Consider the following 27,289-nt stretch of genomic DNA (forward strand, 5'->3'; position numbering starts at 1 on the left):
TTTCACATGTACAAGTCAAAATAACAATGTTTATTAACATAAAAGTACATATAAAAAAATTTGACATTCATTTTCCGGATTTTAACCGACCTCTTTTTCTTATAAACTGTAAAGTTATGCATAGGAATAATAATAATAATAAAAAAATTAAAATGAAAAAATGTTACCTGTGGGCTTGTAATATCAAATTCTGTAAGTTCCTGGGCTAAAGTTGACAAGGCAACTTCCTTCTGTAAATGCCATAAAGCAGTACTGTAATATTCCATACCTTGTAGCCTATGAGGTTCCAATTGTCTTGCTTGTTCAAAGAGCGCTATAGCCTATAAAATATTATTTAATATCATTAAGAGTCAATAAAATAAATACAGAGTATTTAAAAGAATTGTTTTGATTTTAAGAAACCATATTTATTGCCTCTTCTAACAGAGGCTTTGTTTTGTAAAACCGAAAAAAAAAAGTTCAGACAAGTAGTTGAGAAAGACAGTTGTTCCACAATAAAAACATGTAATTAAATGTAAGTACATGTAAACTTCAGTCCATAATAATTGTTTTTTTTTTCACTTTTTAAAGTAAATATATAATATTACTTAAAAAAATTAAATTTTAGCCATGGAAATGACAAGTGACTAGCATTCCAGAAAATTTTAAAAACCTTATAAAAAACAAGTTACATTAGATATTCATAATTTCATTATTTAAAAAAAAAGAAAATACTCTAAAAAGGGCCAAAAATAAAGTATTTTACTCAAAAGAATATCAACATTTTATTAAAGCAAATGTTTTGGAATATATATATATATATAAAATTGTGGACACTTTTGAAAATTTTTATGTTTCCCAAATTTCTATGTTTATAGAAAACATAATGTTTCACAAAATGCAAACTCTTATATACCATTTTAAAGAGAATTTAATGCTGATTTCAATACAAAAAGCAAAATTCAAATATTTACAATAAAAAAAAGTTGAGCAGCAATAATTATAAAGATACATGAAATGCTGATGACTGCAGTGATTTATCAGTACTTAGTAAGATAGCCTTTATTTTTTATTTCAGCTTCACACTGATGTTTCATTGAGCTGACGACAGTTTTAAGCTCTTCCTTCGTTATTGCTTGATGCCAGGGAACAATTATAGACTCAATTAATTCTCTTTTATATGATGGGAGCTTCATATATATAAGAGTTTTCAAACGGTTCCACATGTTCTCAATAATTTTGAGACCAGGACTGTTTCCTGGCCATGATAACAATTCAATGCTCTTTGTACTAAACCACGCTTTCAATATTTTTTCTGTGTGGCAAGGGGCCGAATCCTGATGAAAAATAAATGATGTACTGTTGGGAAAGAGATCACTGATGGTAGGTGTAAGTTTTAGTTCTTGAATAGTGTCAATGTATTTTCTTGCATTTAATGCCCCATCAATAACATGAAGGAGACTAACACCGTCTGCTGACATGCATGACCATACCATAACACTAACAGAGTTCTTCATAGTTGCCTGAAGCAATCAGGTTGTAGTTCTTTACCTATTCTACGTCTTATATATTTTTGCCATTACTACCGAATAACAATACCTTTGTTTCATTACTCTGTATAACTTGTGACCACTGATCATCTGCCCAATTAATGTATTCCTTTGTCCACTGTAATCTTTTTATACACTGCTGTAAATTGAGAGAAGGATTTCTTTGCTGAATTCTACCTCTTACTCCAACATCAAATAATCTTTTCCTGATTGTTCTTCAACTACCATTAATGCCAGCATCATTCAATTGACTTCGGACGGACATTTACGAAGTTCTTCTATCTTGGAGACATAAATTTTATTCTCCTGTGATCAACAGATGAGGTGCACCTTTTTCAGTCATTTCCTGCTTTGTTTTTTATTGAATTTGTCTTCGAATATCATAAACAAAACTTTCAGACTCCAGATGTAGTAGTCACTGAACCACCCACTTGTCTTGCAATTTCAGCATAGGAAAGACCAGATTCATGTAACATAATAATCTGAGTTCTCTTTCCAGGTGTCCAATCTATTCTTCTATTTGATGTCATTGCTTCTTGACTAAATATTAGAAATAGTTACAAAAATTTCAATGATATATTAAAATTTTTTACAAAAATTCTAACTTGCTATTTGATTACAAAAAAAAAAAAAAAAAAAAAAAAAACAGTCTTCCTTCTACAGAAAAAAGCACAATAATGACTTGTTCTAAATTTAAACATAATGTCAGCTTCTGCTAGCAGTTATTAACATTTGATTGGTTCACAGAACAAGAATATTGATTTCTCATTCAGGTTAGAAATTACAATCCACTTCATCATTGTGTTGTTATTCAGATTAAAGTGAGAATAACTTTTTGTGTTGCAAATATTTGAATTTTGCTTTTTGTATTGAAATTAGCATTTATTTCTCTTAAAAATGATATATAAGAGTTTGCATTTTGTGAAATGTATATTATATATATATATATATATATATATATTATATATATATATATATATACAAATATATATATATATATATATATATATATATATATATATATATATATATATATATATATATATATATATATATATATATGTATATGTACTGTAATGTCAATTTTTTAATTAAACAAGGTATGGTTTGGGATTAACCTTTTGGCTTAAATAAAAATAGAAATTTACTTGCATATTGGTTCACTCAATAGATGGCGCTGGGTGCCTACCTCTGTTTACATAATTTACCGTTAACTTTCAAAAACAGGAAATCACAATCGATTGTTTAAAGTTTCGTTCACTGTTGGATGGTATGTCTTGGCCTTTTCGTTTTTAATTTTAATTTTAATGCTGTTTTTGTTTTTATTGTTATTGTTTTTATTGTATTTTTACTTTGTGGTTTTTTTCTAATTTGTTATTTTGTATTTCCTTTCTGTTAAAATGGTATATCTCTTGAGCATAATTTCGGGGGATTTTCGGGTCACGAGGAATCATTATTAGACTTAATGTCTGTATGTCCTCACAGAAAAAATCCCTTTATTTGAATCCCTGCCTGAGGGTGACCCTTGAAAAAGTCTTCAGGCCGGATTCTTTTTTAATATTTTTAATAATTTTTTTGGTTTAATTTTTATTTGGTTTTTGTTTTTCTTATTAACTTGATTCTAATACTTTTGTATATATATATATATATATATATATATATATATATATGGTTACTTTTTTTATGAATTCTAATGCATAAATAAATGTCTACAGTTTAGTTAAAATCTCCAAGAAAATGTTTACACATTTTACTTCTTAGATTGTCACTCTGCACAACAAATACTATATGGAAATCCTTATACTTCTTTATAATATACTGAGAGTATAAATTAGTTTGATCCATTTTCAACAGATGGTTCTAGCTATTATGAATGTCATAATGACAGTTGATTACGATGATTTCAGAGAGATCAGACATTTGTCAATAATATTCAGTATATATTGCTTTGAGTTTCATATATATATATATACATTACTATGTTGAATATGGGAAATTTAGTGTTAATTAAGCTGCATTTGTGGGAGATTATAGTTTTCTACTTTGAGAAAAAAAGTGCAAATGAAGAGCATCAAACACTTGTGGAAATTAAATGCGACAATGGTCCAATTGATATATACAGAGAATAATTTCGAGATTTCAAGAATGGCGATTTCCGCAATGAAAACAAATATCCCTTTGGACAGTCAAAAGGAATTACAGGCATTTTTTGATGAAGATCCAAATAAAATTGCAAGAGGAACTTGTAGAATCATTGGGAGTGACTCAACAAGCAATTTCCGTAGGAACTGAAATTTATGGGAATGATTCAAAAGCAAGGCAACGGGATGTCTTATGAACTGACACTGAGAGATGATGAAAGACCATTTTTCACTTCTGAGAAGCTGATTTAAGGACAAAAAAGGGATTTTTTTGCATTATATTGTAACCTGAGATGAGAAATGGATATTCTACAACAACTCCAAGCAGAAAAAAATACTAATCTATACAATCAATTGTTGCCATCAACACCAAAGCCGAACATTCATAGTTCGAAGGTCATCTGTGTACTTGGTGGGACCAAAAGAGTACAGTGTGGTATGAGCTACTATAACATGGTGATTCCATTATGGGCTATAAGTTATAACTGATTCACTTTAGATGTGAATTACAAGAAAAATGGCAAAAATTTCTGAAATGGTAATGCTTGGCCTCATGTTGTAAAAATATTTGAAAATGCTTGAATGGGATATTTTACTACACCTGCCGTATTCTCTGGACATTGCTTCTTCTGAGTTGTTCTGACAGGATGCAGAATGATTTGGCAAACCACCAATTCACTTCTTTCATATAAATAAAAAAAATGGCTCTTAACTTGGATTGTCTCAAAAGAACAGAAATTTTTTTCGAGATGGAATTAAAAAATTGCCTGGGAAATGGGAAAAAGTAGTAACCAGCAATGGAAAATATTTTGATAACATGTTTGTCCATTTTTCTCTAAAATAAGTGCATTTTTTACCATAAAAAAGGATAAAACTAATTTGTACTCCCAATATATATGCAATAATTTAAAATTAGTTAGGTTCTAAATAATGCTCTAATCACTTGAATTATGAATTCAATGTAATTCTGAATTAATGGGCTATTAATTTTCTCACAGTATCAAAATATCAAGTCAATGAATTCTTTTATAAAACTATATAAGCTATGAGTATTTTCTCACAGTCTCATTTTCTGCTTCCCCTTTCCCAGTTTACTGTACATCTTTTGCTGTAGCTTAGATAAAAAAATTTTCACAAAAAAAAAAACAAAAAAAAACCCTTCATTGAAAGCATGACCAAAATTTTAAAAGAATTTCAGGTCTATTTTTTAAAATAATTCTGTATATACATATATAATTATAACGATGAATATTTTCAATATAAATTGAACAAAATCATTACATTTCTTTGTCTTTACTACTACTACTACCACCAAAAACACCTCAGAATGATCAAATCTATCTCAGAAGAAAATAAATAGATCATCATAATAATCACTGTATTTTTTAAAAAAAATCTGCAACAAATTAATCAATATTCAGAGTTTTTTCAGAAAACTACTTAAAAAGATTTCATTGATCTTAAAATTTCTATATATTCTTTGAAGTTAATTTTTATTATATAAGTGGAAATACTACAAATTATAATTTATGTACTTTAAATACATTAAATACTTAAAACACATAAAATAATATGTATTATTCTCTCCGATTCTGCTTTATTAAAGGATGCATATCCAAATACCTCATTGTATTCTGCTAGTTCAAAATGTGCTTTTCCCATAGTTGTTAAAACCCAGCCAGTTTCATAGTGATGCTGTGGAAGATCAATTAAAATGTCAAGAGCTTTCCTACAATAATAATGTGATAAATATAGCTGTGCTTTGCCCATCTCCTGTAGTAGCATCATTAGACCCTCTGAAAAAAAAATGAATATTAAGAAAGAAAAAAAATGTTTTTATAAATTTTCTTCAAGAAAATAAGAAAATCCATTTTGTAGCAGATTTTATATCAAAATTTAAGTTAAATGTATTTAGATAAAGCCAGTATTATATATATATATATATAAAGAAAAGATACATAAAATTTCTAAACCAATAATACAGCAAATATCAAGAAATACAAAATAATATGAAATGAAAGTAGAAATTTTCCAAATGAGAAATAACATAGAAATAAAGTTAAACTGTTTTGATTCCAAGAAGCTAATTGAAATTTTAAATGTGAAAAGTATAAAAATATTTCATGAACATTAAAAATTCTATTTAATTGTCATTTTTATGCAGCAGTAAAGAGAAAATGATTTTAAAAAGGTTGAGAGAGATTATTCTCCTTTATTTCTAAAAGAATCATTTATAAAGATGTTGAGATATTTTCCAAGAATCTAAACTTTGCTTCAATGGATGAGAGTTGAAAAATATTATAATACAATATAATGTTATAGAAAACAATTACATTGCATTACTTTAGAAATTAGATCAATGCAACAGTAGGATAATTACTCTTTTTAGAAATAAAATTGTGTCTAAAAATAATTTCATATGTAGTTTGATTTGCATATATTACAATAAATATGTTTTATTGTGATATAAATTTAAGTAGTAATTCATAAAATTTTTAAATATTCAAAGAAAGAAATGCTGAACAATAACAATGTCCTCATAAATTAAATATCATATTTACCAGCAGATGCCTTTTGCATGTTTAAAGCTGCCTGCATTATTGTAGCTGAATTAGAAAGTTTATTTTCAGATTGTATTTCAGGTTTATTGATTTCATTCAGTTCACTTTCTTTGGGCTCTGATATTGGAGCTCGAGTAGTCCGAGTTTTTGGTTTCTTTGTAGGAGCTTTTGTTGAAATAAATCTATTTCTAGTGGAACTTTTATTATTTTCTTTAACTGAATTTGAACTGCTGAAGAGTCTAGAACTTCTCCTGACATTACCTAAGGAGACAGGTGCCAAGCTATGGGAGGGAAAAAAAAAAAAAAAAAATTACAAAATATATAATTATATAGGAGAAATTGTATATGACATTATATAAATTAAGGTCATTAAAACTATTCTTATATTCCCATTCTTTAATTTCAGCACTAAAAGAATAAACAATTAATAAATTTCTTACTACAAAAATTCATTAAAACATGAGTCTTATTTCATAAAAAAATTATAATAAAAGCATTTCCTTTACTAAATATATTTATAATTAATTGTTAAGACAGTTACCAAAACAATTTTTATAATATTTTTTAAAAGAATAAACCATTTGTTTAAAATAATTGTTACTTTGTTTGTATTTCAATTAAGATTTTCATAGTACTGAAAACAACTGCATGATAGAATTGTTAAAATTTGCATATTTTTACATAACAGATAATCATCCAGTTTACTCATGTATTAATCATAATAGTTTAAAATAAGAAAAATTATGATTCATAAACATGACAATTTTTAACAGTAAGAATTTTACGGTTTCTGTATCCTGATTTTCAGAAAATAATAAAATGAGCAAGTAGGAAGATGTAAAATATTAGATAGAATTTAATTTGTATTATAATATAAAATAGCAAAATTAAACAGATATACTAATTAAGATCAAAGAACCTATGAACAATCTGTTTTGTATTAATCATTAAACAATTTTCTAAAATTTGAAATGAATAAATCTTACCTAGCTTGAGGTGTCTGTGATAAACTTGTATTATTATTGTTGTTATTGTTCCCTGATTGACTAAATATTTGAAACTTAGGTGGGTTCATATCTTGACTTCTTCTCGTCATGGGAGTCTGGAAAAGCAGTCTGGAGTTTAACACCTTTTTTTTTCCATGAAAATTATAAAATATTTTTAAAACATAATATATTTTTCATCTAAATATTTACTCATTTTAAAGAGCAAAATTTTACTAGTGTATTAAATAAATTTTAAAAAATTAAATATCTAAAGGGGAAAAAAAAATTAAAAACAACACAAGTTATTAATTAAAATATTCTATGTAAAGTGCATTTCCATATAGCAAATCACATTCATAATGAACTTTCATACTTATCAAAGTCTGTGAATTTTCTTTCTTATGATAGTTACACTAGTTTAGTTTCTGTATTAGGCATCCCTTTTAGTGCTTAACAGTTTTTAAACTTTTGTAGACCTACAGCTTTTTGTTAAATTTTTGTTCCAATTTTTTTTATCCTTTACTATTTTTGCAATTCTTTAATATAATTATTATGGACACTTCAGATTAATTTTCTTTCTCAAATCCTTTATAAAATGTCAACTCCCATATAAGTGAATTTTTCTAAAATTATATTATTAAAATATCACACTGTCCACAAGAATAAGTTTTAACACATCAGGCAGTAAGTGAGAAATATAAAATTTCATCTTTACAAATATGACAATATAATGACAAAGCAAAAAAAACTTCATAACTATAGATTTTTACTATAGATTAAGAAAAGCAAATATATTCTATAATATTTAATTCTTCAATCAGACAGCCTAGTTTTTTTTTTTTTAAATATTAAATCCAATAGCATATTTATTTGTGCAAAAAAAAAAAAAAAAAAAAAAAAAAAAGAGCTTAATTTTAAAATTACCTTTTTCAAACTTGATTTATCAGACACTTGACTTTCATGGTCTTGATTTGTAGTAGTAGATAAAGACAATATTCCAAAACTAAAATACAACACCAGATAATGCAATTAAAAATTGTCAAGAATGCTCACATAAATTCTTGTTTTCCTAAGAAGAATCAATTAAAAACTTGTCATAATGAAAGTAATGCTTCAAAGGCAACAAAATTTGTTTTATATATCTTTCTTTTCTGAGTCTGGTTGTCGAAACCCACACATTAATTTACTTAAAAGCCAGTCAGCTTTGAAGTTATCAAGTCAAAGTAAATAAAAATTTTAATTCTGGAATTAAACAGAAATTGATTGACTTTGAAAGTATATAATCTGTAATAATAAAATACATAATAATAATAAGGAAACTGAATTTCATAAAATCATGAATTGCACCAAACACATAGAAGTATTAATAATTAATAAATAAATAAATAAATTTATATAAAAAAATGCTTGAAATATTAAAAATATTGCACAGTTATTATATAAAAGAAAATTAATCAATCTGAAGAATGATAAAAATTCTGAAATCCGTGAAAATGCATCTAGACTGGGGGGGGGGGGGCATAGGCAGAGAATAAACTGAATAAAAATGTCCTAGCTAAACAGTTCTACAGCTTTCTTTGTTTAAGTAAACATTCCATTAAGTAAACAAACACAGAAATCACCCACTTTGTTTTTGCTATGCATAATAGCTGGAGCATTGTTCTTTTTATGTTCTAGATGTATTGCTTGAGGAAGATTCCAATGTTGGAAAGTCCATGATTAATAAGATAAATGCAATTTTAATATTATCTAGTTAAAAAAAAATATTTGTGCAGTTTCCAAGTAGTTAGCAACATTCTAATTACGGCATAATATTACAACAGATCAAGTAGCAACTCAAAAATATTTAATGCCAAAGACTAACTGCTAATAAAAATAAGTGACATTTATGTCTGAAAAAGAAACCGAAAAGAAACAGTGAAATGAATGTTTAAGGTGCAAAATGTAAATATTCTAGTTAGTATTTCTAATATATTGCATTGTATAAATGTGATTCTATCTATTTTTATCAGATTCTTAAATCAATTCAAAATTCTCAAGAATATTATTCAAAATATAAGTTTTATAGAAGGAGAGCACAGTAGTTTTGCTAACATTTTACTGTCATTTTGCCATAAATATAATTGATTCATTTATTTATAATAAAAGGATTAATACTACATACATTCATGTCACTATTCTTCAACCATAACCAAAATAAAATTGAGCATGAAGTGAAATTATAACATATTTATTTCATAATGAAATTACAGACTTAAGTTTTCAAAATGAGAAGATTTTTAAATAATACTGAGAGTTCAAATTTATATACTGAATCAATTTAATTCTGAAAAGGAGATTAAAAATACTACTGTGTAAATATATCAGAAACAAGAGTTTCAAAAAAAAAAAAAAAAAAAATTATAGGAATGCAATTTTTTTTTTGTACATTATCATAAAATCCTTACCATGGTGAAGCAGAAGAACGAGAATTCTGAGTTCCAAATAAATTATTGCGACCATTTCTTGCATGTCTTCTGGTGTTTTTTGCAAAAGTCTGAAAAGGAACCCAAGAATTGTTGTCTGGAGAGAAAACTTCTATATTGACATCAGGAGTTGATCTAACAAAGGCGAGTGGAGAATGGCTGCCGTAAACCGACGGAATTGGGGAGACAGGAACAATGGAAATCTTATTGGAAATTTGACTAGAATCCTGGGGTAAAAATAAACAAAAACTTAATACTATAGAAATGTTAAATAATTTTTTTTTTTAAATTTAGATTTTTTTTAGAAGATGTTGTATTTATTTGCTCTATAAATAAGAAAAAGCAAAATGCATAATTTGAGTAGTACCACTGCAAATTAATTATTTTTCACTTTTGTAAAACTAATTAAATTAAGGATTTAGTTACACAGAAATGAAATTTATCTTACTGAAAAATTAAGTAGGAATTTATAGAAAAACTATCTATTGGAATGATTCTCATGATGTGACAACTGGAAAAAATTTGAAAAATTTAACCATGTTAATCTTTTACAGATCAACTTTTTTTTTTTTGTTGAAGTTTTTAAAATGAATATGGATTTAAGTTTAATAATTTCCAGACAACTAATAAAGAAAAAATAAGTAACATAAATATTTATTGGCATCATAATAAAAAAAATAATCAACTTCAAAAGGATTCTAGAAGCTGTATATGCTTTAGTTCTTTTGAATGTGTGTGTGTTTTTTTTATAATACTAATCTTAAAAGTTTGATTTTATTTCACCTTTTTAAATAAAGCCATTTTTTAAATTGGTTTTTTTCATGGGAAAAGCTGAAACCTCCTTAATTATCAGGACCAGGCAGACAAAATTTGGCAAGTGCCTGTTTCTTTGTGTAGGAAACTGTTTCTCTACACATGATTATATGCCATGGGGAAAGATTTAATATTTTGCTATAAAAATGTCTATTATGAAATTGATTTTTATAATAGTCTACCAATTAACGGATGTCAGTTACTTTGTCAAAATTTAAAATATACTGGTTTATATTTTGTGATACTAATGTGTGGAATAATTTTCAATACAATTTTATGCAATAAAAATAGATTTAGTTTTTTAAATGCCTTAAAAATAATCAACCTTATTCAAAGCTTTCATTAACAAAGGAGTGTCCTCTAATCAGATATTTTATTGCATCACTGACAGCATAATATGTCAGGAAAAAAAAAAAAAAAAAAAAAACATTAGAAGACTCTAACCTAGCAAAAAAAGTTAACATTTAGAAAACCTATAGATATCATGAAAAAAGATTGATTAAAAATTTTAGGTGACTTGAAAACATTGAAAAGACCTCAGCCTGCTGGGTGTGAGAAATGGAAATGTATGGCGCTGGATAGGTAGTGATGGTGCACAACCTAGAATAGGATTGTCATGGCCTGTTCTCGGCTGTAATGTGAAGAAGATGATGATAGAACAGAAAGGGAACCACTAACTTGTTGAAATAATTTTTGGAAAAATGTTTATATTTTTAAATGTACTTCAGATTCCTTAATTATAATTGCTTTTTTTCATAGCTTTATTATTTATTTATATTATGCACACACACACACAAAAAAAACAACATTTAATAAATTTATTAACTTCAGCACTGGAAATATTTTTACAAAATGTGAGGGTATTTACCATACATAATATCTGTAGCTCAATATAACTGGATTGGACACAGAATTTTTCACATCAAGAACAAATGGAAAAAACCCTAACTTATTTCAGGGCAATTTATAATTTAATTCAAAAATATCAATTAAAAAGCTTCATTAATTATTGTTTATTGTCAATTATCCCTTAACAGTTCCTTTATATATTGTTTTTAAAATGTGATAAACAATGTTACATGCTGTGTTACAAAATATCAAATGCTTGAATCATTTCAACTGTTGTTGGAGAGTTTATTTTAACATGCTAGTTCATGTTGGAACCATCAATGCTTATAGCTCAAAGTTATTTTTTTTCCCCCTTCAAATTTTTTAACAAGAGAGGTCTTAAAATTTCAACTATGGACCACTATTATGTTGATTCATTTTAGATAAATTTTCATGCAAGTTAAGAATTTCAATTTTGTCTTTAAAACTCAAATCAGTTCTATATTTTAATAATCCAATTACAGGTAATAGTAGTTTATAGCTATTCATTATAATTTCAAGCCAGATTTGGCAGTGTAACTATCCAATTAACCCTTTCAGTGGAGGAGGTCACAAATGAGGACACCAAGAAAAATTTTTCTAGATGGCTTTAAGACCTCAAAAATTGGTCACGCATCATCACCTATTCAGGACGTCTATTTCTTCGTTCGCCTCTCTTCTGCGCTGCTTCCTATCTTCATGTGAAAGGTATAATATGATATTTTGCAGAGAAAGATGTGATGCTGATTTTATGTTCAGGGGAAGTTTCGTTTATTTATCTTTGGATCTGAGAAAAATAAACCCATGTTTGAAGCTAGAAAATATTTCACATTTAAGATTTGCCTTTTTTTCTAGACTGTTACTTACGTTTTACCATCATGTTCTGATTTATTTTTTGCTATCTTTTTCTTTAAATATTTAGTTTTATATTGCCATAATTTTTTATTTAAACTTTTTTCATAATTATTATTATTGCATTAAATATGTAAAAATTATACAGCAAAAGATAAAAAACTTCAATATATGCCTATCATGTGTCACCCCTCGAAAATATTCACAGTGCATTACAAAAAATAATAATTTCCTAATATGTGTTAAACGAAAAGACAATTCCACATTACATGCCAAACAATAAATTATTTTTAATTATTTATAAGATTTAGATTATATATAAGATTTAGTTCAAAATTTTTGTAGTGAATAAAGTATATTTTGTATATTTAATACTTTAAATGTTTCAAGTTAAATAATATATGAATAAAAGTGTCTATAATCCTAAAATATTTATAATTACTGCTGTTTTACAGCAAGATTTTTTCCCCACAGAGATTGCTGTAGACAGGAGGACACCACACCCTGCAAAAGAAGACAACCCAAAAATTTTTTTGACTGCAAAATCCATGTATATACAACCTATTAATTACATCGATTGTGTTTTTTCATTATATTTCAAAAATTTTAATGATCCATGCCAGAACGGATTAAAATGACCCAAACTGCTTTAGTACAAATAACAGAATGTGAGCACTATTCTATGGAAATAGTGACTCCCAGACGTTTTCCAACAAGTTCAGCAAGAAATGCCATAATTTCAAGCCAGATTTTATCTGCCAGTGTAACTATCCAATTAAATTGATCCAAATTGCTTTAGTACAAACAACAGAATGTGAGCTCTTTCCATGGAAAAAATGCACTACAACCGGATTCCATGATAATCAACCACTAACATTGGTTAAAAATGAAGAATTGATGAATTCTCTACAACAAATGTGGTAATAACATAAAATGTAGTGATCCCACTAAACAGTTATTTTTGCATACATCTATTTAGGATTAGAAGATTTATAATGTACAGCAAATAATAACATTACCCACAATCACATTAAGCAGCATCTTCTATAGTTACAATACAAATAACAATATTTAAAATTATTTTCACCTTATAATAATTCTTTTATTAATTACTAGCCGCCTTTGGTGACAAGCGGTAAGCCAATCTTAATGCTCGCTAAAATTTTAATAATTAAATATTTTATCTAATTCTTACTTTAATAGCTTCTTCATTAAAATATTTCAAAACTTCAAATTTTGATAGTCATATAATTCACTCAAAATATTATGAAGGCCCTCAGTCATAACGTAATATGTATCTCTCTAATTTTCTGTTAGCTCTAGTAGAATTTATGCTTTAAATTAAAGTGGAAATGATTAATCTGCAATTAATATTTTTCACTGAAACAAAGCATTTTTTTTAATAATATGATTACTGAAAACCGAGTCACTGAGCATTTAAACCTTATGGGCACAAAAGAATATTCTTAATTTATGTAATATCTCAAGAATTTGTCAACAAAAGTTTCTCAGATCATTATGAGCAGATCGATTAATTAACAATGTTTCATTTTAAATGCATCAAACACTAAGAAAATAAATAGAATCGTTTAAAATAATCGGCCGAAAACAGGTTAAAAAAAAACTACTTAAAACTATAAGCATATACAAAAAATACATGACTAACATAAATACAATTTAATTACAAAAGCATAAAACTAACCTAAAAATAATTTAAATCAGGTCTGCATCCGTTAGGCGGCCATCCGGTTTGCCAATCTTAATGCACGTTAAAATTTTATTAATTAGATATTTTATGGAACTCCCATTTTAATGGCTTCTTCATTGAATTATTTTAAAACTTCAAATTTTAATAATCGTATAATTCACTCATAATAATATAAAGGCTTTCAGCCAAAACGTAATATGTATCTCTCTAATTTTCTGTTAGCTCCTGTAGAATTTATGCTTTAAATTAAAGTAGAAATGATTAAACTGCAATTAATATAATATTTTTTTTACTGAAACGAAGCATTTTTTTAAAAATATGAGTACTGAAAACAGAGTCACTGAGTATTTAAACCTTATGGGCACTAAAGTTTAATTTTAAATGCATCAAACATTAAGAAAATAAACAGAATCCTTTGAAATAATTTGCCGAAAATTTCTTAAGCCTATCCTCTTTAGCGTAAAGGGGGAAAAACAAACAAACAAACAAAAAAAAAAAAAAAAAAAAAAAAAAAAAACTGAAGCCTTACTCGGTTGGCGGTGGAGGAATGAAAAGTTTTTTTTTGGTGGGAAAATTAGTTTTTAATTAATAATTGAAATTCTAATTAAAAATTGAAAAAAAAAGGGACCCTAGGCGCACATTCCCGACCTCCAAGGCATGCACGTGCCAAATTTGGTAGCTTTAGGTCGAACAGCCTGGCCTGTAGAGCGCCAACACACACATTGAGCTTTATTAAGTATAAATAAGATTGTTCTTGCCATCCACATATTCTTTTTCTATTGTACAAAGTTTTAATACATAGGCATTTCATAATTATTATGAATTGATATAGTGAAAAATAAATTATCTCAAATGGTTTATAACAAAATAAAATTAGCTAAATTATCAGTATCTGAAACCCTGACAGTTGTTCAGTCTTTAGATCCAAGATCATAGCAATTGGAACTGCCATTAATTATGCCCAGACAACAAATAATTGTATTTGGATATTGACCGATAGTAGGAGTGCTATACAGTATTTTAAGAATTGGTCAGAAATATTTGATATTCGAGACCAGGAGATTATGAAGCTTCTGTGTGAAATTGGCCTGAAGACACCTATAAACCTCCAATGGACCCCATCACATATCGGGATACATGGCAATGAGACAGCTGATGTGCTTGCCAAGAATGGCTGTGATCTTCCAATGGACTGTTCGAACCATCTTACTCCCAATGAGATCCATTCCCTGGGAAAACATCGTTTGCTTTCAGCGTGGCTCAGTACTCCATCTCATCAGTGGTATGCTGGCAACCACCCTGGCCTATCAACAACGTGCTGTGGCCCTCAGCCTTTCCAATCGGCCATGGTCAGATTTCGTAGTGGCCATCTTAAGTGTTTAAGGTTTCAGAATGGGAAGAAGATTTTCCAACCTTGTTCCTGCTCCCAACCTGCTAGTCCTGTTGACCTTTTTTTTTTTTTTGTCTTGGCGCTTCTTATAAGCAGCTGCTGGTTGAACGGGACTTTCTGCAGATTTATGAGGAACTGACGCGACGGGGCCTCCTGGATCTGGTCTAGGCTTTTCTTCTCCAGGGGGATGTGTAACAACAGTTAACAAATTAACGTACATATTCAGCATCAGAATTACACTAAATGGAAACAAACAATAGGTTGCTTCTAACACATTTTGCAAATTAAGCATTTAACACAAGCATTAGATTTGCTTGCAGGCAGCATGAGTTAGTGGAAATATCTCAATCTTGAGACTGGAGAATTCCACGCTTAAAATTTAATTTCAATGAAGAATTACCATGTAACAGAGTCTGGTTAATGCTAAATTCACCAGGGCCAATTATCCTTCTGCTAATGTGGTGAAATTTGGAAAAAGGGTACCAGCTCAGCAGCTGTCCTAATAATATGTTCAAATTATGAGATCCGTCCTAAAATAATTCCAACACAGCTTTATAACATCTTAATATAATATAAGGTCCAATATAATAAAAAATATAAGGGTTCCAATAAGCTGGATTAAAATCATTCTTTTTCAAAATCTGCTTGTGAATTCAAAATCTTCTTCCCTTTTTATTTTTCATTAATTATGCACTCAGACTCTTTTTCCATTGTTTCTATTTTAAGTAGTTTAGTTAGGATGGGAGATATTTTTCATGTGAGCTTCTATTAGACTCGTTCTAAGGTGAATTCATATGAAGAAATTTGAATTTTAAAATGTTTGTTGATATTTAAAATATAAAATCTAAAGTACATGATTCAAACACAAATCAAGATATACCTCCCAAGCTGTAATACATTAAACCTTGCTCATAATAATCATTTTTAAAGGCACAAGCTGGCATATAAAGTATGCCCGACAAAAGAAAATGTCAAATGCAGTCACAATCACCTGTAGTATTCAATATACTACCCAAATAAAAATGTTTTATCTCAGAAAACGCCATATTGTGTACTAACCAATATCTCTAAATTTTGCAAGCACTTTCTGTCCAAGAGAATGCCTATGACAATATTAATGCTTCTGACATTGATTAAAAGAAGCATCTATGAAACTCAGAAATAAACATCAAAATGTTGAGGATATATCAAATGACAAATGAATTCAAAAAATGAATTTACTTCAAAAGAATATTTGCGAAGAGTTGAAAAATTAAGGACATTTCAGGATTCATAAGTACGCAAAAAGAAAATTTTTGAAGATCCCTTATATCTATACTTATAATAAAGCTCAATGTGTGTGTGTGTGTTGGCGCTCTACAGGCCAGACCATTCAACCTACAGCTACCAAATTTGAGGAGGCCGGGAATGTGCACCTGGGGTTACTTTTTCGAATTTTTAATTAGAATTTTATTTATTTAAAAATTAAGCGAAATTTTGGCGTATTTCTGCTATAACTTCCGAAAATATTACCGCACAAAAAAGATTTTTACATGAAGTTAAAGATCAAAAACTTATCTTTTAAATGATACCAATGTTTTAATCTTAAAATTAAGTTTCTATTTTTAATTAATTTTTAAATAAATATTTTAACTATATTTTTCAACAATTTTTTTCGTACAAAATAAAAATAAAATTTAAGCTGCACGAGCATGTTTCGCATTCATGGGAAAAAATTAGCATTTTTCATAGTGTTGCCATCACATTGATTAAAGCTCCAATTAAAAATAAATTAAATCTTTTTGGAAATGAATACTGCAAAAATATAATTTTCAGCACGTGCCTGTAGGAAATGAAACAAATATGAAATATTATTTTTTCTAAAAAATAAATTCACGAAAAATTATTTTATGATCTTTTACACTCTCTATATTATTAATCCAATAAATCAGTTTTATTTTAAGGCAAGTTTTGTTTAATATGAACAGGATATCCATTCAAATCAGGGCCACACAGCTAATTTGTAAACCTTTAGTAATAGACACAGATCTGCTTAAATGGTCTAAATGGAAAATGATTATATTTTATGTAACTTGATTCAATAAATGCTCTAATAAATATCGAATTTTTGATTTTACATAAAGCTTCTGCTGTGGAAATCACGTTTAACAAAATGTTCTTGAAACACTAATATTTTAAATAAAAAGATTTAATTTCTAATCAACTAAATCAATCACTTAAACTGACTGATTTATGAAAATTTGAATATCACTATTCAGTAAAAAAAGGATAATTTTAGATTTTCCATCGATTGTTTCAAAGAAAATACACCAATCAGCGCGCAGGTTTCTCAAGATTAATTGGCCTAAAATTATGAAAATGTTTTTTAAATTTTTAACATTCAAAATTTCATAAATCAGTCTTAGTTGATCGTGGAAAATAGAAACATTCATTCATTTATTTAAAATTTGGTGTGTCCAGAATATTTCTCAGAATATGATACCTTACTGCATTAAATTTAGAGTTCATAATTTTTGAAATATATTTATAGGCTGGAACAAAATATTATTATTGATTTCATTTCAATCCTTTTGAAAGCAAACTAAAAACTGAATTTTATACTGAATCTGAGAAATTTTTCTTGAATTATTCTTTGAGATATTACATAAATTATGAAAAATATTTTGTAGTTCACATAAGACTTAAATACCGAGCGAATCTGTTTGCAGTACTCATATTCAATAATAATAAATAAATAACAATAAAGATGATAAATAAAATAAAACGCTTGGTTTGATTAAAAATTATCTTTATATTAATTGTAATTTCAGCATTTCACTTTAAATTAAAGTTGAAGTTTTACCGGAAATGACAAAACATTAGGAAAATATATATAGTAAATTGAACAAAACGATCGAAGATATAGTATAAGTTTGGTATGACTATCAAAATTTGAAGATTGAAAATGTTTTGTTTGAGAAGCTATAAGTTACTTAAAATATTTAATTGAAAATTGTAGCGAGCGGTAATACTGGCGAACAAAGGCCGCTAGTAAACAATTAAAATTTTGCATTTCCTCAAATATTTGCATAGCTTGTGTAAATAATTATGTAGATTTTAATGAAGAATAATTTAGATTAGAGTTTCAAACTAGTTTCAGCTTTTTTCCCATCTGCAGCTATTTTTCTCAATTTTTTTTAAGTACTGAGAATCTGCAAATAACAGCAGTAATATCCTTTAATCATTTAAATTAAGAACTAATTGTTTCCTTTTTATTGATTTCAAGATACCTTTCTCAATATTTGGTATCTTATTCACATTCAAAGTATATTTATTTTTCTTGATTTACTGTGCATTACTTTAAATACATTTTATTTTTCGTTTGACATTCACCAGTTATTTATTTTAATATTTGAAATTCTCTAGAATGAACTTCGAAAGATATGCAAGCCCACCCCCTCCTCCAAAGAAAACAATCTGAGTACTAAGACTTCTAATTATACGTAAGAAAAAGTATAAGTTTAACAAAATAAATGTACTGTTCGTTTCAGTATTCTGAGACACCACTTTTCGATGATTCTATCTCATTAAAGGGAGAAGCAGAAGAATGAGTGCATTTCCAGAATTCTTTAACCATGATTTTCGCTCTATTAGATACTTTTTCTTCACATGTATTGTATTGTTTTTGACTGCATTATTTTAATTCAGTCTTTCATCTTTCCTCTCACCCCTATTTTGACGAATTAAACCCATCCTAATACATGTACAAAAGGGCAGAGGGTTTTAGAATCTGTTGTCAAACAATATACGTTTTTTTAAAAATGATAACGTAGATAGGCTATAAAAAATTTAATTTTTAAATGATTACACAATATTTAACAAACTAAGGTGATTACTCAAGGCCCACTTAGTTAATATATATTCAAAATTTTTTGAAGTTAAATATTAATTGAGCAATGATAAATAATGGTATACACTGTTTCTTATATGATGATATATCCTTGTTTCTTATTTGGCAGTGATCTCCAAACCTTTCTCACATACTAATAAATTTTTTTATCCCAAAAAATGCCTAGCATGGCATTGGCATACAATAATTACAAAATATTAACATTTGGCAAGAATCTAGCATTTTTATTGAATTCATTCTTGATGAGTTTTCTGGCGATTAATCTCTTACATGCAGTTAATAGTATCCAAAAACAAACTTGTGTTTTAGATATGTTTTTTCTTTAACAGCCTGAAACAAAAATTGGACACAAAGCTACATTTGTGGTCACAAAATCCTATTCCAAATTTGAAATATTTAAGTGATTGCATTTTTGAGTTATCGCATTTACATTTTTCTGAAAGTACAGACCAAGAGATGGTCAATCCTTTGTTGGATTTGGATCAAAATTTGAAAGATGTCTACACTACCAAATGTTAAATCTATGAACTGAATTTTATCTATCTAACTCTTTTCACTTTGTAGTTATCAAGTTAATTTATATTCAAACAACCGAATTTTAATCAAAATTTGATAAGAGATCTACAAATTTGGTATAAAGATCATATATCAAATTTTATCCATTTAGCCAAAGTGTCTTTGAGTTATCTTTGCCACAGAAAATCCAAAAAGTGCTTTTAAACTCAGGGAGGTTGAAAATGTGAAGAATTGTCAAAATCACAAATTTGAATTTTTTAACAATTACAATATGTTTACCATACTACATATATAAGAAAGAAATTATATGACTGTCATCAGCATTTCCGCACAATATAGCATACAAAATGGAAAAGTACTTACTTGGATAATATCATTGCATATATTAGGAGTTTCTTTTATGTAATTTACATTGTTTGGCACAGGAGTTTTGTTAACTAAATTTACTAGAGGATTAGTGCCATGACACATAGATAAGTGTTCAACATTGGTGATATTGAAGACTTTGCAAGGATCTGGTTTTTCCCCTATAAAAAAAATAAAATAAAAATGCACTTTGTTTGAAAAAGAAAATTTATGTCAGCTGAAAAATACATCTGAATAAAACTTACCTAAATTTACAAGAGATTCATATGATGACCATAAGAAAGGATTCAATTTCAAACTTTTCCTAAAATTCATTAAAGATATATTAATTTTTTCTTAAATTCTGAAAAACTCTAATTAATTTTAGAATAGAATTTAATAGGAAACCAAATGTGTGCAGAAATCAATACCATAGTTAATTATTTATATAAAAATACAATAAGTTTTAAGGGAAAAAATTATGAATTACAGTCTATTTGTAATAAATCAATGTTATTTTATGTCAATTCATGTAGTCATACTTGTAATCAAGAAAAAGAAAATTTTTCTCAAAGGAGGAGAGAGAGAGAGAGAGAGAGAAAAAATTCTGATTTTGAAATTTATTTTATTACCAATGTTACCATGCTACATTAATATATTCTTTTAGAAAGTTTCTTTTATGTAAAGATGAAATAGGTTCAAGTTGGGTATACATTTACTGTTAAAATGCTGTTTAGGTAACTGCTAGGTCACAACATTTTTTGAGTAATGAATATTCCATTTTACCAAACCAAAAATGATATGTTGTAAGAACAACTCACCAACTCAATTTGTGTTAAAATCAGTAGTGTAAAACATCCTTGAATACATTTTGTTGCAATAGTAAAGCCGTTATGTTTCTGATTTCTTGTTTAATAGAATCTTAGGTCCCCCGTCCCTGAGTTGAAAAGCCAAGCCCAATGTCTTTAAAATGATCAGAGCTTACCCTATTTCTTCTGGGTAATTAAAATATAAACATTCTTTAATTTTCGCGTTGTAGCAAAATTACCAGATTCACATTCTTATGGTTAGCAAATCCCCAGGATGCTTTTTAAAGCTAAAAAAAAAAAAAAAAAAAAAACTTAACATTAATTTAAAGTTAACTTTCCATTTCAAAACTTTTTGCAGTTCATTTAGCATTAAAAAAAAAAGAATAATGCCAACATTGTGATTTTGGAAGTTACAGCAAGCAGTGATACACACAGCACATTGTCAGCAATATAGATTCTGGATTAAATGTGAAATAAGTTTTTACTCAAAAAAAGAGTTTCCCTTATGTCTTTTACTCTACTTATCATTTTTTTATGCATTTTTCAAAAACAAAGCATTACTGAGCATTTTATTTTTTTTTAAACATTATAACTTTTCTTTTCCTACATTTTTATCCTTTCATGCAAGGGATTAAAACTAGATCAATTCTGTAAAGTAAATTACAGAAACTGAAATCCAAAAAAGGAAAGTTGTTTTTCTGGATACATAATTGTGTCCAATTTTAACCACATCTACAATACAGAAATTGAAGTATTATTTACACTATTGAAAAGGATAATAATTAAAATAATTTAATTAGCTAACATATCTGCAATAATTGTACATGCATAATAAAGTATAATATTATAATAATTGTACATAAAAAATCTGTAGTAATAATAAACTAACTGCTTTTAGTGACAACCTATTCGCCCAAAATATGGATTTTTCTGGCTGTTAAACTATTAATATGGAATATCTTTATGAAAATTTTCAATTGTTATTTACAGGGACTAAAACATATGAATAAAATGGAATCACTCTAAAACAAATTACTATTTGGGTGAATTAAAATATGTAATATTGCCATTAAATTCAGTTATTTTGTACAGATTCTAGTTATTTTACGAAATAATATATAGTATAAATTAAAACATCTCATGTTTTTATGATGCAACTCATTTCAATTACTTGAATGGTAATGGTTAAGGCTAATTTTGTTCTTGATTAAACTTTTTGTTTGAAGCTAGAATCTCAATTTCATTTACATTTATTTCCTCTATCTAAATGGAGGCTTTAATGACATGGCAAACACTTACCTGAGCATTTTTAATAATATTTTGCAACTCAATTAATAAAGTGCATGAAGTATTGAAATAAGTACAACCATAAAAGTGTCGAATGAAATATCCATAAAACTGTTTATTTCCATTTAACTGTTACCATTTGATAATAAGTAATAAGAAGAGATTTTGTGACAGATGCATTATATATATATATATATATATATATATATATATATATATATATATATAATATGAAACAAACCTGTAAGCTTCAGCTGCTTTGGAAAACCTAGATGTTTTTGAACAGATGTGACCAAGTAGCTGTACTACAAATGAAGCAAAATCTCCAAATTCACTAACAATATCATCTAAACTTTTGTTTTTTGCAATATTATTTCCAGTAATGGAGAACTCGGCTTCAGAAAACCTTAAAGAAATTAAAAATATTATTTTTAAAAGAATTCTTCATTTTACATGTTAAATGTTATTAAAAAAGGGAACACAGTTTAAAAAATCTATTGATATATTAAAGAATGAAAGCATAAGGCAAAGTTGCTGTATATTTAATTTATTTCATTGTATCTACTTCTATATTAGTAATTTAATAAAAACTTAACTTTACCAAAGTATTTTTTTTTTTTACAGATAAAAGAAGCATAAAATAATTAAATTTGAGAATTGCTGCAAAGAAAAGAAAATGCTATTTAAAAAAGAACTAGAAAGACCAATAAAAGAAAAAAATACATACTATTTTCAAGAAAAGATATTTTAACATAAAGTCAACTATAAAAATAGTAGAATTTTATAATAAATGTATAGTGATAGATTCAATGACTTATTAATTCAGAAGAGGGGGCTTTAATTATTATTATTAACAAATCTCTTTACACTGATCTTAATAACTTATTTATAAAACTTCAAATATTTATCATGAAAATACTTATTATAGTTTCTTGCAAAAATATTACAAAAAATTATAGTTTTAGCTATTTCTAATATTTTTATGATTTTTGAAATTTCAATTACATTAACATTCCTAAATAATGGAAACAGTATTCCATCATTTGCTGAAAATTGTATCAAACTTTTAATGTAAGGTTTCTAAGCAGATGACTCAATTCTAAAAAATATTCTCAAGTGAAAACTTTTAATGAATAAACATCTTATGTCTTATTTTTACTAAAATGCCCTTCCTCCACCCCATCATATTTACTAATAATCATATTGTAAAAAAGAAAAGAATATTTTCAAGTAAGGAAATATCTAGGGGAAAAAGAGAGAGAGAGAGAGAGAGAGAAAGCTAGAAAAATGGAAGCAATTAACATATTTAATAAGGATACATATATGTAAAACTAGTTACTTTTTTAAATCAACACAACACCGGGCAAACAAAAAGCGACACTGAGAACTGTAGCATCCTTTGCTCTTTAACACAGAATATGCAGCACCAACTTTCCCAGCTCGATAATAACAGGTAGCCAAAAGATACAGAGCATCATCTGAGTCCACTGAATAATAAAAATAAAATTAATGTAATAGCCAACAATGGCAAAAAAAAAAAAAAAAAAAAAAAAAAAAAATTGCACTACATAAAATTCCTTAAAAAAAAAAAAAAAAAAAATCTAAATTACTGAATGAAAATAAGGATATTTTAGAACTTACCTTCTGCAAAAAGTCTTTCCGCAATGAAAATAGCATCTTCAAATGCATAATGATTCAATGCATGCCAAATGGCTGCCTATTAAGAAATACAATGATTTTGTAAGCTTAATTAAGCAATTATTTTTAAAGCAATTTTGTAAGCATTTCATGTAACTATTATTTTTTTTATCATTGTTTTACATTATAAGATTAAGTTGGGATAAAGATAAAAAGATGTAAAAATTCATTAATAATATTTATGAATGTTGTATAAATTAACATTTAACAATAGTATAAGTTGAGACAGAATGATTAAGATCATGTTAATTTTAATGTCACTATTTTTTATTTAACTTAATAACTTTATTTTTATCATATATGTTAAATGAATTCAATTAATTGACAAATGGAACAAAATCTAATACATCATCACAGTAAATCATCAATTTAAATTACTTCTTTTAAGTAAATAAAATAGTTTTAAAAATCGGCTAGCAATTTATAGTGTGGATATGTATCTTCTACACTAATATTAATATTATAGAAGATAGTATCTTCTATACTAATATTAATAGATATTGGCTGTTCAAGCTAACAAATTGCAATTCTAAATTGTTGTATCAATATGCAAAAAAAAATAGAAAATAGGTAATTTTTATATAATTTTTTCTTTTATGCCTTTTGCAAATTTGGCAGCCTCTTGAAACAAAATAATATTACATTGATCCTTTGTATTACATGCTATCTAGATTACTTATTCACAACATATGTTAATAGTAATCTATGTACGAAACTTAATCAAAAAACTATATAAATTTAAAGTATAGCTTCAGATCACTGATTTTATAATATTTTCTTTAAAAGTAATTGGCATTCAAATACTAGATTCATTAAATTAAATAAGCAATATTAATTGCAATTTTATAATTGATATTATTTACAACAAAGTACTAAATTTTAATTAAAAATTTTATATGCTTTAAATATATATGCTTTTTCAGACAATTTTAAATTAAAAAGATTTAGCATAATTAAAATACTTAACTTTCATTAACTAGATTCATTACTTAACTTTTGAAATGACTTCAATTTGTTATTTGGAAAATAATCCTTTTGTGTGGATTTAAGAAGATTAAAAAAAGAATGGCAGTAAAATTTGACAATATTCAACTATTTTAAGACATCAAACTATTTTAAACAACTAATAGTGTTATAGAAATTTGGCAATACTAGATGCAAATAAATTTTCCTTCTCTGATTATTAGAATACATCAGTATTAGAAATACAAGGAAAGATAATTACTCTCTGAAAATGTTGATACTCCATAAAAAGAAGACATTTGGAAAATAATAGAAATAATTTCAAGAAACAACTAATTTCAAGCAACTCAATTTCATTTCAAACAAGGAAAATACACCAGTTAAAGCATATATTATCAAACAAAATTTTAAAAATCAGTTTAACATTTAATAAATTATAGTAAATAATTAAGAACATTTACCTGCTTATGCAAATTTTGTAATTCACCTCCATTATTTACTTGTATATTTTAATTAAGAAAGATAATTGCCTTACAAAATCAGATTAGGTAATATTTAAAGACACACTTTTTACACTTTATGATTAACACTTGACATAACAAAAATAAATGATTATTATTTATATACAAAGTTCAAAATTCTTTAAAAATAACAAATTTCCTGGTAAAGTAATCAGATGTGAGATTATTAATTCTTCATAAACTTATTTTGCATTCTAACATGAAGAACCTTAAAAAGCTGGACACATTTTACAAAATTATTAACATTTTTTTTAAAAAAATATTTACTTAATTTTTTTAAAAATATATGATTCTATATTTGCATACAATTAAATTAATTTGTATTTCTGAATGATTCAAAAAAGAAATATAGAAGAGAATTTCATAACTTCTGCAAATCACATTTAATTGATAAAAATAACAGTTGATGCTCTTGTGGTAAATATATGAAGTATCTCAATTAAACATTAAAATGTATTGCATATTTTTGAAATAGGGAAAATGATGTAACATCATATTACAATGGTAGATAATGTATAATTAGGTGACAAGTAAGAAGATGCTACTGACTATACATAATAAATTTACTACATACACATTTTAGCTTAAATAATTAGATTCTGCATTCAGTTTTTACTACTAATTAAATGTTTTTAAATCGAAATAAAATTCACTTGTTAAAATCACATGGAGACATTACAATAATTAAAAATTACATTACACACATTTTAATAGATCAAAATTTAGAATATTGTGTACACATGCACATACCAGCAAATACACATTGCTGAATATTAATGACTAACTGCAACCTGCATAATAACTTTGTTAGCTTCTTCCAATGCATTGAAATAGGCAGCTTTTTTTTTCTTTTACTTCATCTCAATGAAAATTTAAAATAAATTGTATGTAATATTGATCATAATAATAATAAAAATTCTAATTCTCCCAGATATTCGAAAGAAAAAGTAACTTAATTCTCTCTAATTTTCCATAGATTGTTAAGATGACAAGACTGTTCATATAATTTTTAACAAAATATGCAGACTTTCACCAAAACTTATTGAATTATTTGATCAGTTACAGATAACTGGATCTGCATGAATAAAATTTTGTAGTATTAAAATTACGTTATCTTTTTTAAATTCAGCTTTATAATATAGGTGGAGAATTGTAATTAAAATTTTCTGCACACAATGACACATGAAATGATTACTTGTAAGAGTGAATACTGTTTCATAGAATTTTTTCATTACAATAAAAAAGATTTATCATTAACCTGAATACACTTTATTATATGGCTTCGCAAGATAATTAGATCACTAAATTTAAAAATCCAGCAATTGTGCATAATGTTAAAAATGTTGGGCAGTCAATGGCCTAAATGCTAACTGCAAAGTATACGATTTCCATAAGTATTATTTTGTCTGATATACATAATAGCATATGCTTGATATTAAAGAGCAGTAATCAGGGCAAATGCATAAATATTAATGTTGAGGTTCATAATGTTTACAAATATTGGATGTATATCATACCTGAACGGGCTCTTGAATAATCATTTTGGAGTGTTTATGCGAGTTATTTTTGGAAAAGGATGCAATGCATGAAGTTAAAAACCCAGACAGAACATATTTTTATGTACATATTGCATTATTTCCACAATTCTTGATTGAAACCATTACTTAAAAATTTCATTCATTTTTTTTAACTTAACATGTATATTAAACACAAATACGTTTAGATAGATGGCGCTTTCAAAATACTGTTTCTATCTTCACTTCATTGCACCCACGCTTTCATAATGCGCCAAAAAATATATTTAAAAATAAATGAAAGGTATATATGTTTTTGAAATAAAAAAAAACAAAGAAGTTTTAGCCAATGATAAAATAATAGAAAGAAGATCAGATATTTTTAAAATCATTTTTAGTGAAGTAATTTTTTTTTTGTTGCCATCAGTATCAACA

The 27,289-nt window shown here is 26.8% G+C and overlaps 1 protein-coding gene across 2 annotated transcripts in view; it reads right to left on the bottom strand.

The window, feature by feature from the left end:
• LOC129965915 (cell division cycle protein 27 homolog) overlaps positions 1-27,068 on the bottom strand; it is a 33,751-nt gene extending 6,683 nt beyond the window's left edge. Inside the window, exons 1-12 of one of the 2 annotated variants that reach the window (XM_056080198.1) lie at positions 26,858-27,068; positions 23,800-23,875; positions 23,498-23,645; positions 22,400-22,564; positions 20,329-20,387; positions 20,081-20,244; positions 9,665-9,909; positions 8,142-8,220; positions 7,218-7,333; positions 6,232-6,512; positions 5,294-5,466; positions 168-320 (exon numbers count right to left, since the gene is read on the bottom strand). In XM_056080198.1, coding sequence (XP_055936173.1) covers positions 168-320; positions 5,294-5,466; positions 6,232-6,512; positions 7,218-7,333; positions 8,142-8,220; positions 9,665-9,909; positions 20,081-20,244; positions 20,329-20,387; positions 22,400-22,564; positions 23,498-23,645; positions 23,800-23,875; positions 26,858-26,881 — 1,683 coding nt within the window. In that variant the 5' untranslated portion in view covers positions 26,882-27,068. Of the gene's footprint in view, positions 1-167; positions 321-5,293; positions 5,467-6,231; positions 6,513-7,217; positions 7,361-8,141; positions 8,221-9,664; positions 9,910-20,080; positions 20,245-20,328; positions 20,388-22,399; positions 22,565-23,497; positions 23,646-23,799; positions 23,876-26,857 lie in introns of both variants that reach the window. The other variant, XM_056080197.1, reaches the window with a different exon arrangement.
• Positions 27,069-27,289: the final 221 nt, after the last annotated feature.

This window comes from Argiope bruennichi, chromosome 4 (assembly GCF_947563725.1).
Source record: "Argiope bruennichi chromosome 4, qqArgBrue1.1, whole genome shotgun sequence".
Taxonomy (NCBI): Eukaryota; Metazoa; Arthropoda; class Arachnida; order Araneae; family Araneidae; genus Argiope; species Argiope bruennichi.